General features: G+C 46.1%; 1 protein-coding gene across 1 annotated transcript; it reads right to left on the minus strand.

Moving 5' to 3' along the window:
* Window positions 1–1,939: 1,939 nt before the first annotated feature.
* Window positions 1,940–18,950, minus strand: CLCN6 (chloride voltage-gated channel 6). Its single transcript, XM_036396126.1, is given in 24 exon segments — window positions 1,940–5,000; window positions 6,317–6,442; window positions 6,844–6,951; window positions 7,592–7,665; window positions 7,668–7,747; window positions 8,510–8,667; window positions 9,088–9,274; window positions 9,859–9,965; window positions 10,111–10,270; window positions 10,365–10,518; window positions 10,835–10,961; window positions 11,343–11,469; window positions 12,339–12,505; window positions 12,708–12,821; window positions 13,241–13,373; window positions 13,979–14,037; window positions 14,134–14,201; window positions 14,780–14,906; window positions 15,138–15,244; window positions 15,641–15,707; window positions 16,363–16,428; window positions 16,943–17,008; window positions 18,050–18,109; window positions 18,867–18,950. Coding segments are annotated over 24 exon segments (2,604 nt in total). The 5' UTR covers window positions 18,948–18,950; the 3' UTR covers window positions 1,940–4,919.
* Window positions 18,951–19,019: the final 69 nt, after the last annotated feature.

Here is a 19,019-nt window from a genome sequence, read left to right on the forward strand (position 1 = left end):
TCCCAGGAGAAGAAATCCTGGCGAAGGGATTTTTCAGAAAATATGACAGTGACATTATCTCAACACCCAAACCTCACTGACTCCCCTGCCTTCCCAGACATCTCATCCCAGCTCCCAGTGAGCCTTTTCAGACACTGCATTTGAACAGTGGGTGCAGAGCAGACTGAGTGTATGCCCCTGCTGCTGAAAAGCCCTTCAGCACCCTGGACAACAAGAGCAGCTTCACCCTCTTCTCACAGCCCTGCAACAGCCAAGGCTCCAGGCAGCCACCCTCTGTTCCTCCCAGTGCCTGCTGCACGATTCACAACTGGGAATGCCCACACACTGAAGAGGCAGCTTGTATCCTGCTAACAAAGCAAAAATTAAAAAAATAATAATAATCTCACTGAACACCACTGATTTTTTTCTGCTAGAGCCCCAGTGTGTCATTACAGGGACAATGATGCATGGTTTCAATGAGTCTATAAACCTCTCCCATTCCCTCCTGTGTTGCTGCATTTACAATCAAAGGCAGCACAAGGTGAAGCAGAGTTCCCCCAGTCCCTTCTCCTGATGACTCCTTCCCACCCCTGCCAGGGTATCCTTCCTATTCCTTGCTTAGTTAAGCCCTCTGTGGCACTTCTTGAGCTCCTCAAATCACATTTTCTGCCATTCCCTCCCAAGAGATGCTTTTACCCATCTCAGGCTTTCCCTGGCATTACACACCCACCAAGGGAGAGCCAGAGGGCAGAGCCAGACAAGCTGCTGGCCAACTCTGGGTTAGAGTGCCTCAGAGTGTGTGCATCTGTACAGCAGCTGTATATTGTGCACAGCAGCTGTACATTGTGTGTAGCAGCTGCATATGGTGTGCAGCAGCTGTATATTGTGTGCAGCAGCTGTACATTGTGTGCAGCAGCTGTATATTGTGTACAGCATCTGTATATTGTGTGCAGCAGCTGTACATTGTGCGCAGCATCTGTATATTCTGTACAGCTGCTGTATATTGTGTACAGCAGCTGTATATTGTGTGCAGCAGCTGTATATTGTGTGCAGCAGCTGTATATTGTGTACAACATCTGTATATTGTGTACAACATCTGTATATTATGTACAACATCTGTATATTATGTACAACATCTGTATATTCTGTACAACATCTGTACATTCTGTGCAGCAGCTGTATATTCTGTACAATATATGTACATTCTGTACAACATCTGTATATTCTGTACAGGTGCTGCATATTCTGTACAGCAGCTGTTCGTTCTGTACAGCAGCTGTTCGTTCTGTACATCTGTATATTCTGTACAACATCTGTATATTCTGTACAGCATCTGTATATGCTGTACAGCAGCTGTATATTCTGTACAGCAGCTGTACATTCTGTACAGCAGCTGTACATTCTGTACAACATCTGTACATTCTGTACAGCAGCTGTACTATGTGCATCCTGTAGAACCCAGCCCCTGAGGCACAGAAACATGGAAAGGCAGTGAGCTTTTGGGTTAGGTATTTCTACAGAGCTCCAAGACTGTACTTACATTTTTGGCTTGTAAGCCAAAATGAGATGAAAGCTCAAAAATTGTCACTAATTCTTTTCTGTAAGGAGACAGCAGGACAAAGATAGGCACAAACGAAATAAATATTCAAGATGAAATTAAGATCCTTCATACCCTGGAGAAGCCAAGTGTAAAACAAGAGGTGACACACTGTAGCTTTAACCTCTTTCATTAACTTACTGGTGAGTTCCAGGTAAGAGAAGCAGCACAATGTGCACAATTTAGCTCCTTGTCAAACATGGCAATTCCCTCCTTTGAAACAGCTGTGGTGAGAGTGTGGAACTGCAGTGGTCACAAGCTAAGGGATCACAGCCATTCCTCTCTGCCCAGTCTAAGAGCACCTTCTGTACAAACTGTGAGATCCAGACAGCTCATAAATAGCAACGACTCAACTACCTCAAATCATGCTCTTGGATGTTGCCATGTTCTACTCGTTTTATTATCATAAAGGGCAAAAATAAAACAATGCTAGAAACATCAAAAGGCCTTGAAAGTGCTGAAGGAGACACACAAACATTTTACTCTCAGACACGTTACAGCTACATGAATACTTCCCAAGTGCCATTGTTCAAATAAAAATATATTCATACAAATTATAAAAAAAATACAGTTTATATACACACACCATGGAATTAGCTTACATCATTTCATAACAAAAAACAGTGCAAAAAAAACCAAATGGAAAGGTAAGTTGATACCATTGGAATGGTTCACAGTAATTAATAATTCAAAACTGCATAATTAACACTGCACAGGAAGCCACAAGGCAAGGAGGAAGGCCCCAGACTGACCCCCTAACCTTGCCATCAGAACTAACCCAGTTCTGGGTTATTTTTCCCTTAGTGTTGCTCTGTTAAAATGTTCCTGGCACCTATGTTAGAATAAGTTTCTTAGTAAATCACTTAGCAACTAGAGCCAGGGTAGAAGCAGTAAGTGTGTTGTAAGAAAGGATTTAAGTAACTGAAGTGTGAGAAGACTGATTCAACACAAACACCTTGGCATCAGTCCTCATCAGAAGGGAAATACTGCATCTCCAAATGTCAGGTGAACTTATAATTCCTTTTCTGCAGGCTACAGAACAATAATTGCACACTGAGAATTCCCTTTAAAGCAGCTGACAGGGTCATCCACCATCCTCATTGAAAATGTCATTACTGAGAGAATGAAAGGGTGTTTTTCAGCTGAAACATTTGAATAAGATGCCCAGGCAGAGCAGACAGTGCTGCCAACAGGTTGAAGGCAAAGTGCCTTCTCATGGGGAAGCACCTGGTGCCCAGAAAAACCTTGGGAAGATTCTCCAGCCTGATTTGTCTGGATTGCCCAACTCCAGTCTCAGCAGCAATGACAAAGACATCCTGCAGCAAAACACCCTGGCACTTGTGCACAGGAATAAAACAGGACCAGCTCAAGGCAAACAACCTAAGGAGAGCCTTACTCATGTGCAGGAAGAGAAGGAACCTTCCCTTCCACACACACTCACTCCACATGATCAAGAGGAGAAACATTTGTCATGGGGAGACACAGAACATTCTTGATAGGTGTTCTAACAGTACAGGATTGCCAGTTCCACCTAAGTGATCTGAAATCTCACAAAACCAGGATTCCTGTGATTTATAATTACCCAGGAGCACAAATCCTTTGAATGAAAGGTAGCCTAACATAAGCATATTTCAAACCTACAGCCCAGCTTCAGGGAGTGCAAATGGGTGCTGGAAGTTTGCTGGGACAGCTCAGTGTAAGACCAGAGCTCAGGGAACACTTCAGACAACACCTGCAGAGACTATCCAGACAGAACAAACATCCTCACTCTACTTACAGGGAAAGAATCACAAATCAAGGGTAGTACCTGATGCCAACTCCTATGCTCTAAGGAAATACAGAAAATCAACAGAGTCTGCCTTCTGTCCCAATTCCCAGCTTATGGCAGACAACAGGTTAAGTGCAGAGCTCAGAGGCTGTGTAGGAGCTTTTCTGGAATACATTCCCCATGTATCCTGGCTGAGAGAATGCTCTGTGCTTTATCAAGCCAATCAGCTCTGCAGTCCCTGAGGCACAGCACTGGCTTCCCACTGAGGGTTATCTGCACAGGGAACTCAGCAGGGCAGGTGCCTGCTGGAACAGTACAGGTGCTGGCCAGGATGGTACCTGCTAAAGCACTGAACTGGCTGCAACTGGCTCCTGAGGGCTGGTTTTACCCTTACAGATTGTTGCAAACATTATCCCAAGCATTTTCAGAGCACAGACAGCCCCACTTATCACCTGCAAGAGATCCTGCCTTAGTCACCAGCACCAATTAGCCCTCCCTATGGCAGCCTGGAACTACAGCAACTCCTCTCATGACACAGAGATAATTCAACCAAGCCCAGAGACAGCTTTTCTCAATTCTATTTGCTTCCACAAAGCAACACTTCTCCATGCTCTCAGGATGTGGAGTTCCCTGGTCTCTGACTCCAGCTGGAAAGGTGCCCCAGGCTCTCACTGTTTGAGCAGTGCAGGGACAAAGTGCCTACAAATGCCAAGAAATGCAGGAATGTCAAAGTGAAGTGGCACCAAGCATCATAGAAGAGCCTCTTACAGGGAGATAACAGCAACAGCTAACAGGGAAGAGATCTCCTTTTTCTGAGATGTTCGTAAATGTATTAAATATTTATAAACCCAAACAGTAACTGAAGTGTAACCATTTTGAGCTGCTCTCAAAAGTCATCTGCTATCAAAAACATCACAGCAGAAACATTTCCCCATGAAAGAAGGAGAGAAATTAAGAACAAATGAAGCCAGAGTGAAAAAATATGGGCAAAGGGGAACATTTGCAAAGACAGGTACATTTCCAAAACGCTGGATTTTTTAAAACTGCTTTTGCAAGAAACCATCCTCTAGAGCAGCTGATATCTGCAAACTTCAGTATCTCCTCTCAGTGGTGACAGTAACTCCCTTCTCACACAAATAAGGCAACAGTTGCAGGAACAAGGGAGGAAGAAGAAAAGGGAGTCACACAGGAGGAAGGGAAGGACACTGCAGTTCTTTGCCCAGGACACAGTGGAGGGAAATGGCTCTTTTTTCCAACTCTTCAAAAAACCCCAAAATAAAATGTCAGAACACACAGTGTCAGGACAACATCTGATGGAAAGAGATAACTGGGGGGCAGGGGAAGGAAACACCTGGATCAAGAGTTGTCAAACCAAGTGCCTGAGGCCAATCTACAGCTCTGGGCTCAGGCAGCTCCTCTAATTCTCTGGCTAGCAAAATGTTTTCCAGTTCCCCAGGCTTGATATGCACGTGAGAAGCCAAACGGGAGGTCTTGGGCCTCGTGTGGTCCAAGCAGGATGCGAGCATGTGTGCCAGCTTGGAGAGGGAGGAACCACACTGACAGAGGGGCAGGGCATCAAATGGTCTGATAGTGCTGCCTCAGTCTTGCCTGCAGGAATTCGTGGGTCAGGTTGTGCCGAGTGATTATCCCAACAACCTTAGACAGGAAGGAAAGAAGAAGAAAAGATACAAGTTTGTATCACAGACGTGCCACTGAAAGACATCCATAATAAAGTGGTCATTCTTTTCAACAACCCAAAAAGAGGAAACCTGAGAGCAGTTCTTGACCAATGCTGAGTTAGAGCAGGTTCAAGTTGAAATTCACAGAGACAACGTTCCTCCCTCTACCAACACTTACTCTTCAGGCAAGAATGCTGATTTAACTACACCCAACCAAACAACAACACCCAAACAAACAGCTCAACCATTGCTGTGGTGCCTGGCACCAGTAGGACCCTCTGCCTAGGAAGGGAAATCCTTTCCATGTCAGACAGCATAAGGATGTAAAATCCTTCAGGAAGTAAAAACTGCAATTGGAAAGAACAAAGCTGTCCTTTAGGGCCTCATTCAAGACATTTCTGGTGCTCCACATGGCATGACTTCAGATAGCTCTTGTCACATACATTCAAGGAAGCTCTAGAGACCAAAACAGAGGAATGGTCAAGACTAGCTAAGGTACAGTGGCAGGACACAAGAGGGACCCTCTCCCAGCCTGCTGTGGATAAAGTCAAACCATGCATTTCAGCTGGTGAAACACCTCTCTGTTTTACACATGGAAACAGTTCAGAACCAGGCTGTTCTCTAGTACCACAAGAGCATCTTGGACTAAAATGGAGTAAGTTAACATCTCATTTGCAACTCACAGGCCCTGCAGAGTAACTATGGGAACCCTGAGGCAGAAAAAGCAGTGCTGCCCCACACAGACCAGGTCAGGCTTAGGGGAAACAGTTTCTCATAGTGGTTACAGGAGGCTGCTGACATCTACTGACTGTTTCTGAGCACTGTAGATGGCAAAGGGACAATGAGTCAAGCACAGACCATTTAAACTCTCCTTTGCTTTGCTGCTCCTGTGAGCAGAAATAGAATACAACAGAAAAACCTCTTGCCCCGACAGACAGGAAATTTTGCTCTTAGCCTTGAATAAAGCTGTGAAAGGAAAGGCAAATTAGTGGCCTCTGATGAGCTCAGGGCCTCTCAACAGATAGAAAAGTGGGACAGCTTCTACAGGATGCACACCTGAGACAGGAGAGATGCATGTCCTGCTCTTTGCAGGTGAAGGGGAAACAGGTAGGACACAAAAGATGCCAACAAAGTCACAGTAATCAAGCATTCAGAGCCCTAAAAAAATCCTGTTCTGATCTCTTTAAAACCTTTCTGTTTGATGTTAAAAGAGATCTTAACTGTCCCAAAGATGGAAAATGTTGCACAAACACTGTGGCTTCCTTGCTCAGCTAAGCCAAGACAAGGACTCACCTCTCCAACTGCATTCACAACTGGTAAATGCCTGAGTCCCATTGTCCTGAACAGGTTGAAGACTTGTGACACATGAGTATTTGGAGAGACAGTAAAGGGTGATGGGTTCATGTATGGGGTGACATCCTAAGAAAGAAAAGCAATCATGTTATTTACAAGAGGCATTTTCAATGTCTCTGGGAATTACTAACATGCAACTCCTGCAAGTCCTCCATGGCACTGATGCCTGGACAGAGTATTTGACTGTGGTCATCTTCTATTTCTGCACAAATATGACATTCTTTTGGTTTGGTTTGTTGAGAAGTTAAACTGGACAGGCAACACCTTATCCTAGAAGTAAAGCACCAATGGACACCTCATAGCAGGGGATTTCCACATGCAGAGAAGGCTGAGTGCTTGAGGAGCACAGGATGTTTGGTCACTGCACCAAAGAGTGTATTAAAACATGCCCTCAATGTTTTTTAAAAGCTTTGGAGAGTTGTGAATATATCTGAGGAGGGACTGTCACACTGCAGTGCATCTCTTACCACTATCATGCGAGGGTTCAGCAATGTGAGGTCCAGATCATGGATATCTGGGTAGTGGGGATAATCCTCCAACATCTCTGCGTGGGACAGACGAGGCTGACTTGCACTCTGCAATCCAAAGAAATCCCACTGAACCCGTGTCACCATTCCAGACAGCACAGGGGCTGTGCAGCACAGCAAACCATGCCTCCTAATGGCTCCCCAGATCTCCTCCCACACCCACCTTCTGCAGAGGTGCTGTTACCCAAATCTATGCAGGCCTTTAGCTGAGAGAGCCTCTGACAAATCTACACTCAGCATTGAGGGCAGCAGGAAACCAGCCTTGGGGGAGCTGGGCCTGATCTCAGTGACACAGCTGACATCTTTCTGCTAGGACCTCAACCCACAGCAGTAAAATAGAAAGTATGTACTGCTGGATGCTCTGTTTGCATTTACTGTCTGCCCTCTGTTCTCCAGTTCTGCAGATCTTTATGTCATATATTCATATCATATATTCTCCATAGCTCTATGCAACAAACAGGTCTGTTGGATTACTTTTTTAACAGTGGCTATCCTTTTCCTGGGGATATTTTCAACTTCCTTTACTCTAAGTGCTGCAAGGGAGAATTCACATTACCCGTCTGCAACTTTAAAAACACACATGCATTCCTTAAAGTGTAAAAATAGATATATTCTTTTTGGCAGCCTGTGAACATTGTTCCCAAGCTCCTGAGAAGGCAGGGATGTGTCAGGGATGTGTCAGACTCACCGACTGGCTCTCAGAGTAGCAAACCCCCCGGTCAAGGAGGGTGACCAGCTGCGAGCGCAAGATCAAGCCATGAAGGTCAAGGGTCTGAAGCGTTCCTCCATGGTCCACTCCTCACTGGGAGACTGGTCAGGGTACAGATTGGGGTAAGGAGTGTATCTGTGATGGATTTAACACCATGGGTTACAAGGTTCACACGCCCCAGCTCCCAAAAGAGCAGCTGTTTCAGCTCTTTGCAACCTTCTCCTGAGTATTTCAGGGACTCTTGCTAGGGACAAGCAAGACTTCACAAAAAGAAAATACAGGGGAGAGAGGTCAAGAGCCATTATGTGGTCAGAGCAGCAGAATGGGACAGTCTCCCAACTCAATTACAAATCACTTGCTTTAAAGCAATTTTCAGTGCCAAATTACTCAGATTCTAATAAAAGCTGAAGCATCTGGCAAAATATTAGGGTCAGGATGCCATTCATGAAAGTCACAATCACTGATGTAGAAAATTATTCACTAGACTGGGCTTCTACTTGGAAGTAACAGCAACACAAGCCTGGTGACTCAGTCCAGTTACCAGAAAGGTGGGATCAGGATCATGGCACCAGCTGGGATAAGTGAGCTTTCCAGAGCTCTCACATCTTTGCAGATAAGAGGACATTGATTTCTACAGAAATCTTCCCAGGTACTTCATCCTCTCAAGGAAATATGTCTGTATAAGTGTTGAAGTAAATGCAAGAAGCTGGACATAACCCTCTTGCCTGGGACTTGGTCACAGGTGTGAGACACAGCACTGGCTCCTCAGACCTGACAAATAACTTCTAAAACATGGATACCAGCACTGCTCCCACTGACATACGAAACATTCTTTACAACACATCTCAACATATGGAAAACCCCTGCTTTCCTACACTGGTGCCTACCAGGACTCACCTTCTCTCCAGCATCTGTTGCAGCAGATCCTCTTTCTCAGGAGGCTCCTCTGTTGCTATGTGCTCGTCACACATGTTACGCAGCTCACTCGAAGGGTAGGACTTCATGGACTGGCTACGCTTGCGCTGCTCCCCAGCTCGGGTGAGGATGCTGGATTTCTGGATACGACAAACAATTTTGAGATACTCACTAAGCAAGTCAACAGTTATCCAAGAGTGACTATGAACTACTAGTCATAGCTTTGTGCCACCACATAACGTGTTCATTAGCCACTGCTGCTGCAGGACTTGCAAGAATAGGACTGTGCAATTCAGTAACAAATCCAAATGTTTCCATGTCTATGCTAAACAGATTCGTTTTTCTTCTTAATTTTTCCCTCTGGGAATGCAGCCCACTCTTTCATCTCTACCATCACCCACACAATGGAATGAAATGACATTCTTAAAAATGTTCTACTGCAGTAGGTGCTTATCTCTGACCCAAATTCTGCCCAAAAGCTTAAATAGCTAAAGCAAGACCATTCTGAATGTGAAACAAAGCTCTCTACTCTTCAACCTGTCAAACAAGCAAGCTTTTACCTTGAATTTGATGTTGTTACTTATCAGTTGATTTCCCTTCATGAACTCCCTCTCGTTGCCCCGGTTCTCTGTCACCACAGGGAAGGCATGGTGCACAGTGGTGCGCAGGATGCTGACAAGGGACTGGATCCGGGTGTGTGGGTACACGTACGTCAGGTTGGGCTCCATGATGTCACTGGCTTGTAGCCTGAAATTCAAGATTGCTGCATGAATAACACCAGTGACAGAAGGCTGGTGATGAACAAACTAGGCCCTGAACGAGATCCTGAAGGAGTCTGCAGCAGTTAAGTTCTGCTAGCTCCTTTTACCTGTGTGCTCACTTCCACTGTGGTATCAGCAGTGATGGTACACCTGATTTTTTAATTTTTTTTTTTATAACATAACATTGTATCAGTGATGCACTAGAGTAAAGGCAGAATGTTCTAACTTACAATGAAGTTTCTAAACACTACTAGGAAGAGACAACAGGTGGGAAGATGACATTCCACAAGAAGCAAAGTCCAATGGAATGTTTTCACAAAGCTCTTGCTGAACTTCCCAAATCCACCCTGCAGATTTCCACCCATCCACCCCCTCAGAAAGGGCTTCAGTGTCTCTTTCCTGCTGCAGGCCCTGGTGCACAACTCCTTTCACAGCAGCCCTCACAGCTGCTCCTCAGAGCAACCAGGTTGGTTGAAGATGAGGCATCATTCCCCTGCATTAATGCATTTCTGAGCAAGAATCCCCACCACAAACTGCCACCCACAGCCTGGCCAAGAGGAGCAGCCTTACTTATCCATTTCCATGCCGGTTTCCCACTCCAGAAGAGGCACTCCTCGCAAGTTGACGTGGATGTCATAGATGCCTTTGTTGAAAAAGTCTCCTGTCCACTTGGCTACCTGCATAGCAAACACGAGGTCTACTGAGCTGCTGTTCCAAGTGCAAGGCCCCTTGGCTTATGAGAGCCCTGAAAGTAACAAAGATTCATGGCCAGCACACGTTCAAGCAGTCTGCAAAAAGCCAGAGCTAGGGTGCTGCACTCACCATGAGGGTGATCATGATGGGGAGCCCATAGGTGATCTCATTGGTGGACTCAATGAGGATGACAGTCAGGCTGATGGTCATGCGGACCACTCCTCCCAGGAATGCTGCTGCCCCAATCAGTGCAAAGGTTCCTGAGTAGATGTGATCCAGACCAATGTAACTAGAGCAAAGCACAGAGCCCTCAGATTAGAAAAACCTGCCTGAGAGCTCATGGTGCACCTGCAGCATGTCCCTCACACGCACACTTGATGCACCTTTTGAGGAGGTTGGCGACCAGGCGTCCGAAGGCAGCCCCACAAAGCAGTGATGGTACAAACAGACCACTGGGCACAGAGATCCCATATGTCCAGCAGGAGAGTAAGAAATAGAGAAGGAAGAACAGGGATAGGGTGACTGGGCTGAAAGTACCTGCAACACAAGAAGAATCATGACTAAAGAAAGGGGCACATGTCTGTCCAAGATAGTCTTGCATCATCCACCCCATAGCTCACAGCAGGCTCATCTCACAACAGCTACTGAGTCTCCCAGTCCAAACACACGTGCAGACAATGAGTAAGTGAAAAGAGAGGAAAAACAGGTTTTTCTTCCCATCAAAGAGACTTTCACCAGTTTTACTAGCAGTCCACCAGAGCCATGAAGGCCTGAAGATGCTGCTAGCCTTGTGGTGCTGTTCCAGCTAAGATGAAGCTAAAGCATGGGACGAGGCAGTCTTGTAACTACTTACCATCCTGGTGGAAGAGCTGCAGGATAGCTGACTCCTGAGGGTTGAAGAAGAGCGTGGCCATGTCATTGTACGTTTCATTTGGGCAGAAAAAAGTTTTGATGCTTGAATTTACATCCTCTGATATATCCTAATGCAGAACACAAAAGACACAAAGGATTAAAATTCACTGTCTCCTACATTAGCCTTTGGAGAGAATGGAAATAACACTTCTGTTACTGTTAGCCATTGTCTTCACCCCAGGACAGCCATGCTTTGGAAGTTCAAACCAAACATCAATAGCAGAGATGGGGCCAACAACATCAATGGGCTCCTTGACTCAGAGCCTGAGTTGTTTGTACAAAAGCACAATGTAGGTTTCATTATTACCCTAAGCTCCTGCAACCCTCCATGGGCTCTCACTGCAGTTCTGTTATGCACTGCCTGCTGTCAAAAGCTCACTGCATGCCTGTGCTTCTCTGCAGGGTGAAAAACATGACAGGGAATATAATATTCACATATTCACCCTCACCTGCAGGCTCAGGGTGTCATTGCCACCGTGCCTGCTGGAAGATATCTGCCGGCATTCCCCCAGAACCATGGAGGCCACAAAGACCATGACAGTGGTGGTCAACGACACAAGCAAGCTCTCCAAGACTCTGAAAGACACAACACAAACCATGCACTGAAGCCACACTCAGCACTGTAACCTAGTCCCAGCTCTGCAGATGACTTTGATAAGGCTCCAAGAAGCAGCAGTCACCGTAGCTTAGCATCAGAACAAGAGACACTGGAAATCAAGCTGAATTTTGACTTGGTTCCCAGAGATTGCCTGAGCTCCCCTTTTTAACTGGTTGCCCCAAAAAGAAGGTATTTCTGCCCAGAGAACACACAGCAGTCACACATGAAAAGCCCCAGGGTTCAGTAATGAGGCTGTTCACATGGAAACAATGTTCTGTACATCCTTACAGGATAAAAGGATAGATAGGACTGGGCAGGGTGATGCACAGTCTCTCAATCTCTTTTCTAACTGCTGAAATACACTTATTTTTCCCTTTAAACCTGGGCTTTGTGTTTAGGAGCTGTCCAGAGCAAACCAACAGCTACTTTCAGAATAACACAGAAGTTCCCTCTCTAAACAACACACATATTGTGAATTTAATTAACCAATATGATGTCAAAAAGTGAGATAGGCTACTTCATCCACATCAGTCTGGACAAGGCCACAAAAAAATCCTGCATGGAGACAAAGCTCTGGTTTGTTCAGCTTTTATGATAAAGAGCTCCCTCCACTGCCCTTATAAGAGGGATTGCAATTCTCTCTGTACCACTAAAGTCATCAAAAAATTACAGGGACTGTAACATTTGCTTTCTGGTGTTCACTTTTAAGTTCTATGCAGGATTCATTAAGTGATTTTTAAAACAACCAGTCTGAGATTTGCTCCAATCCTACTCAAAGGGTGTTCTAGAGTGATGCTTTTGCTTTGGGAGCAGAGATCCCTGTACAAACTGGAGAGAGCACACATACCTGACCAGCTTTGGCTTGGGGTGCACGTTGCGCATGCGGTACTTGGCAAGCCTCTTGTTCAGGCAGTTAAAGGTGGCTCCAAGGAGGCCTCCTACAATCCCCATCAGAATGAAGAAGCCCAGGTCCACAGCTGTCCAGAGGTGGCATTTCTTATCAGACTCAGAGCACTGTGCAGGAGAGTGTACAAAAAAGCATTACAGTAGTTGCTGCAATTTCCTACCAACAGTTCTGTCTCTACACCTCTTGATTTTGAGTAGCTAAAATCAAAGGGTGACAATTCTGTCTGAGGGTATCAACTCCAAACTAACAGATAGAAGCACAGGACTAACAAGAGACTGGAGAGTGGGGAAATAACAGTAAATCTCTTACCTTAAACTCCCCAAAGTTCAGGAGCCCAGGGAGCTGGAAAGACCCCCAGCTTCCAAACTGAATCCCAGAGCGGAAAAAATTCAAGGTGAAAGTGGCAGCCATGGAACAGAAAAGCTGTGGAATAAAAAAAAAAAAAAAAAAAAAGGAGTGGGGGGGAGGGAAGCAAAGTTTCCCAGGATTAAGACTGGCACAGTCAGCTCTTCCTTGAGACCTATGCCTGGGCAAAGGAACTGACTGTGGAAGGGATCAGACTGCAGAGAGCCCAGGCACAAAATCCCACTCTCCCAGGTACACTAAATCTGCTGCCTAGAGCTGTCCCACAGTTCCAGATAATACCAAATCAGGTATCAGGGCTCATCTCTGCCCTTGGTCTGTAGTAGTTCTGGAACATTGATAGAGCAAGCAACCTCCCTCCTGCCAAGACAGCTCAGGAAGAGGCAGGATAATCAGAATGCCCTCGTGGACAAGCTCTACCAAGGGGAGCCCTCTTTCCAAGGAAGAGACACACAGAAAGAGTCAGAATCACCACTCACCACTTTCCATGTAAGTCCCTGGTTCCAGAAGGAGGAACCTTCTTCCAAACTAAAAAGAGTGCCTCCAATTGGGGCTCCAAAAGCAGCTGCAACCCCTGCAGCTGCTCCAGCAGATACAAAATCTCTTTTATCCCTGAAATGAAGAGAAAAACAACCTCAGTTTAGCAAATTAGAGCTCTGGAGATGCATAGGTTCTGATCTCTTGATCATCCCCATTTATGGAATATCCCAGGGATACAGGAATGAGAGGTAGGAGCAAAGCTGGCCATGGCAGACACCACCATTTGTTCATGAAGCTGCAGCATTGTGCTCTTTCTGTAGAGCACAAACACAGAATTCTGGTACTACACAACTGCCCAGTATGTGAGGAACCATCCCAAACCATGGACTCCAGCATCACTTGAAAGAATTACAGAAGCAAAAGGGCAAGAACTTGTTCACATTCAGGAGAAGTAGCCTTCTCTGTAGTATATCCTAATCATAAGGGGTGAGCCTTCAACCACCCACATTAAAGATTTGAAATGGGTAGAGATGTGCTGAGCAGCACAAGAGAACATCTATGAACAGGAAGACCAGAGCAGCTTGGAAGAGTGACACCCTGGTGCTGCCTTGCTGCAGAATGAAACTGCAGGACTCTGATAAAACAACTGACTGGTTCACCCCAGCCCACCACCCTTCTCCCAAGGAAGTCAGCTCAGTCATCCTCCTCTCCCCTCCTCCACATCCTGGGTACAGTACCTGTCACTGCAGAAATAGGGAAAGTTAAATTGGATCTTCCTCAAAGAGATGCTCTGGAACTACAAACAAAGTAAAGATTTAGAAACACGGGAGATGGGAACTTACTCTTACAAAACAGTGGCGTGACCAGGACCGTGGCTCAGGCCAGCACTAACCTGTGGCAAGCCAGCACCCACAACAGCACCACTGTGAATCATGGGACCCTCCTTCCCGACAAAAAGACCTGGAAAAACAGAGCTTCTTGAGGGAATGCACTTTCCCCACTGCCACCCTCCCTTGCTGACAAAGCCAGAAGAGATCAGCTCAGCACTCCCATGCCATGGCACATCTCTCTGTGCCAAGCCTGCAGCTCCTCACAGGGAGGTGCTGACCTCCTGCTCACTCAACAACCCCAATGTTTGCAAAGATTCCACAAATTCTGCACTCCAAGTGGGTGAAATAACTGAAAAACAACTGTTACAAGGACTCTGAACTCTCCAGGTTATTCTGCTCTTCTACCCTCAGGCTGCTCCTGACAATGTGTCCTGGAACATTCTCAGGTCTCTCTCTTGGATTCTGCCCCAAAGAGTCACATGTGACTAGCCCACTGAGAAAATCACTTGTTTCCCTGATAGTCCTGATCCTTCTGTTTATTCTCTACTCTCTAAATGCACTCAGAGCTCATGACTCTGCTCCAAATCACCAAAATGATTTTACTGGAAAGGCAGGGCCTTCTGTGCCCTATATCAACAGAGAAAACATTTTTTTCCCCTTCAGTGACTCCTTCACCCAACAAGTTCAACACAGCAGAGCCCTCCTTACCTCCTGCCACACTGAAGAGCACTCCTGTAGCTTTGCACACCACTGTCCGCAGACGCACAACCCCGGGAACCTTCACTCCATTGAGGTAGCACTTGATTTCAGGAATTCCTGACCCAGCTGCTACAGGCTGCAGGAAAGAAACTCTGACACTATGGTGCACTGACTTCATACCTGACCAACAACTTCTCATCAGAGAGCAAGGGACCAAGAGATCCTGCTTAGCTAAATCACCTAGCACTGTGAAGGTAATTTGATGCTTTGGGGCAGAAAGTGTTTCTAGCAAGGATATTTCATATCAAGGAGCTGTGTGAGAGGAAAGCAAGGTTGTGTAAGGAGCAGCAATGGACTGAAGGCTTACTTGGATCAGGACCAGAAGACTGGCAAGAAAAACAAAGGTCAGGTTGAACCCCAGCAGCTCCAACAAGGACAGTGCAAGGCAGCCTTTCTCAGTGCACTCCTCCACCGCTGCAGGGATGGTCAAGGAAAACAACATTCCCCACACCAACACACAATCACTTGGTACTACCCGAGCCTCCCACTGCCTCAAGAGCCAAGTCTGTGCTTCCTAATCCAGCCAGAGCAGCTAACACAACCTGTCAGGAAGCCAGGCTTCCTTTTCAAAGCTCAACACTGAATTAGGAAGAAGGGAAACCACTCATTCTTTCAGTCTCTGCTTATGTACCTGACACTGGAAACATTTCTTGGTTTCAAGGGCTGAATTACATAAGCAAGTTGAAAACTTGCTTAATTATGAACAGCAAGCCCAATGGCAAAATTGTGAAAGTCAGCTGTTCTGAGCAAAACATGGGAACAGAAAAGAAAAGGTCACTTGAGTCTAGCAAGGTCCAAGGTAAAAGATACAGCTTTGTACCACCTGAAACTTGAGCTGGGTAAAGAGCCTCACGAAGAAATCTACAAACAGGCCCACCTGGGAAAAAGAAGACAGAATTGCCATCAGTAATTTCTACATACAAATGAAGACTACCCTGTAGTTAGTCCTACCAGATATATGTACACAGGGGAGAACAGAAAATGAAGAAGACAAAGGCATCATTTAGAGTAAAGTGGCTTTAAAAGTCAGATTTCTTCCTCTCTCTCACTGGGACAGATGCATTCTAGCATTATTCCTGAAGAGATGCACTTCTGCACCTGATTAGTACCCATTACAGTACTAATCTGGCACCATTTTTCACACCCTCAAACATACTTAAGGGTACAGAAGAAAACTGGTATTTAATTGAGCTATACAATCAGCTGAGCTGATTTTCACAGTTCAGCCATAAACTGTCATCCTTTTTTACTAAGTTGTTTGCTTTGGACAAGTTTTCCTGTAGGCAAAATTAAAGGATTTGCCAGACTACTTAACAAAGAAAACCCAGCAAGTTCTGAAAGAAAAAAAAGGCTTCCTGAAAAGTAGTCCATAACAACATGCTGTAATTCCCAAAAGACAACTCCATCTACTAAGCTCTATCACCATGAAAGAGAATGGTTCCTCTCAACTTTACTCCTCAGCCATTGGCTTCTAAATGATTCCTGCTTAGTCTCCTGAATTTCCATCACTCCCCAAGCAGCATGATCCTTACCAGTCCTGTACAGACTCCAATAGCAAAAACCAGCACCCACTTCACTGCTTCGTACCTCTGGGCTTTCTGTTTGGAAAGAGGATGAAAAAAAGAAAAGTAAATAAAAGCAACAAGTAAAATAAAAGCAACACAGAAACAGGGATTTTCTGGAAGGTGGGTTTAGGCTCCACAGCCAGAAGGATAAATCAACAGAAGACTGTGTTGTGACAACAGCAAATTGAAACCAGGAAACTGAAAGACTCAACATCTTGCTCACTTTAAACCTGAGGATCACAAGAGATGCTGGCAGCTATAATCTGCCACTATTTTTTTTTTTTTTGCTAATAGAGAAACCAGGAGAACATGTAGAATTTCAGTCATAAATAAGAAAAAGATTTCCATAAAATTTCCTGCAGTGCACAGAATCACAGAATGATCTGGGTTGGAAGGGACCTTAAAGCTCATCTCATTCCACCCCCCAGCCACACCTTCTCCTTCCAGGCTGGTCAAAGCCACATACAAAAAGGTTTTGAACACTTCCAATCCACAGTTTCTCTGGACAATTTCCACAGTTTTAGTTTATAAAAGAACAAGGTCTTACCTTGTTGTCCATGCTTTCCAAAATTTCCAAGTACGGGTCATTGATACAGCGATCATAATCCAAGCTCTGAAATGCAAAAAGGTCAATTTAGGAGAATCAGCTGCAACAGGTTGTGAAAAAAATTACGTCTGGAAGATCTTGTTAAAGACTACAGAAGTCATTTCTACCCCCACAGCAGATTCTGCAAAGAACAGTAGGAGAAAATACTCCTGGAAACAATTTAAATATTTAGATCAGTCAGACCTTTAAGATCACAAAGTGAAAGAACAATTTCACTGCTCAAGCTGAGAGAGACAGTGGAACAAACAGAAGCACAACTGATTTATACATCTTTATATATTAGAGAAGTCACATTGTACAGTGACTTCTAAAGTTTTAGACTTTATGTGTCTCCACTTTGACAGTGCAGGGGATAACACTGGATCTTTATATTCATCCTCTCACTGGAACAGGAACATTAGCTAGGAACTCCTGTGCAGATGAACCATATCAATTCTTCAGTTTGTCACAGCAAGGAGTTAACAGCAAGAGTTTCCCACTCACATTACTCCACTAGTTCTATCCACATCTTCACCTTTTCAAGCCAAGCTGTAACAGGCTGGGCTGGTGACACCCATACTGACAGCAACTGTCCTAAAAACTTCAGGGCCACCAGACAGTGATGCAAAAAGCAAAAGCCTCCTGTAAGCAGCAGAATCTGATATATGGGAAGATCTGCTGTGAGCCATCATGACAACACAGACAGCAGAAAGGCAACTGTGACCATGTATCTTCAGATACTTTCTATAGTCACCAGAAGAAACAAGGCCACCAGAGCCTATAAATCTCACACTGAAGAAGTGGGAAAATGCACCAGCCTCTGAAAATGAATTTTCTCATCAAGAGTCTGACTTGAGAGGAAACATTCAACCTACTCACAGAGCTTTATCCCAGAAACATACAAAGATGAGGAACAGTTCTTTGCAAGCACAGCAACTCTCGGTATTTCTGCTGATGTCAACGCAACCAAATGATCCACACTGAGTATCTGCCCCATTATAAACTCAAACAGATCAAAACCCATCTGCAGTTCTTATCACATTAATATCAGATTAGTTAATTCCCCACCTCATAGTCTTTTCGTGGAAGGATCTCATCCTCCTCTTCATGAGTTTCTCCTAGGATCGTCTGCAAAACAAATGCAGGAAAGGAAAACCATGAAGGGAACGAACGTATCTACAGCTGTTCATGAACACTGGTAGCAAAGCCAAAATTGCAGAAGCCCTATACCATTGTTGCTTATAAATTGAGAGCGTGGATTACCAGATCACCACTTACTTTGTGGTAACGCTAAAGGGTCTTACCTTACAGCTTGTCCCTCAGCCAGAACACACATCGTTTCTATACAGGAGCTCCGGAGAGCAAACTCCTAAACCCACATCCCTTCACAGCAACGGGGTACAGGGGAGCACAGGACAACAATTCTGCAGAGAGCACTCTGCAGTGCTAGAGCCAGAGAGAGCCGCTGCCAGGACCACTCCCCCTTAGAGCTGCGAGGGGCAGCGGCTCCAGGCGCTGGGATGCGAGGCCCAGACAAAGAATGCGGGCCGGGGTAGGGACAGCGGACAGCGCGGGGCTCCGGCACTGGCGGGGAAGCACCAGGCCCGGCAGCAAAGCGGGCGGGAACGGGCTGTGCCGCCGGGACGAGCATCGGATCACAGACTGGGCCAGGAGCAGCACCCTGAGGTGGCGACAGCGGGCCCTGAGGCGCGGGGCCCACACTCCAGCACCGCTGCCCGCCCGCCCCACCCTCAGGCGCTGCCCAGAGCCGGGTGGGGCCGGGCCGGGAGCAGGGGTGAAGGGGCTCCGCCAGCACGCACGAGTCCCGGGGGGTGGTGAGGGGGCGGCTGGGGGAGGGCAGGGCAGGGCGGGGCGGCGGCCGTACCAGCTCCTCGGGAGTGCGGCTCTCCCGCTCGCCGCAGCAGCAGCAGCAGCACAGCCCGGCCCCGCACCCGCACCGCGCCATCTTCCGCCGCCGACCGCGCCCCGCCCGCCCCGCGCGTCACTGCGCGCGCCGGCCCCGCCCGCTCAGCATGGC

This window comes from Molothrus ater, chromosome 23 (assembly GCF_012460135.2).
Source record: "Molothrus ater isolate BHLD 08-10-18 breed brown headed cowbird chromosome 23, BPBGC_Mater_1.1, whole genome shotgun sequence".
Classification (NCBI taxonomy): domain Eukaryota; kingdom Metazoa; phylum Chordata; class Aves; order Passeriformes; family Icteridae; genus Molothrus; species Molothrus ater.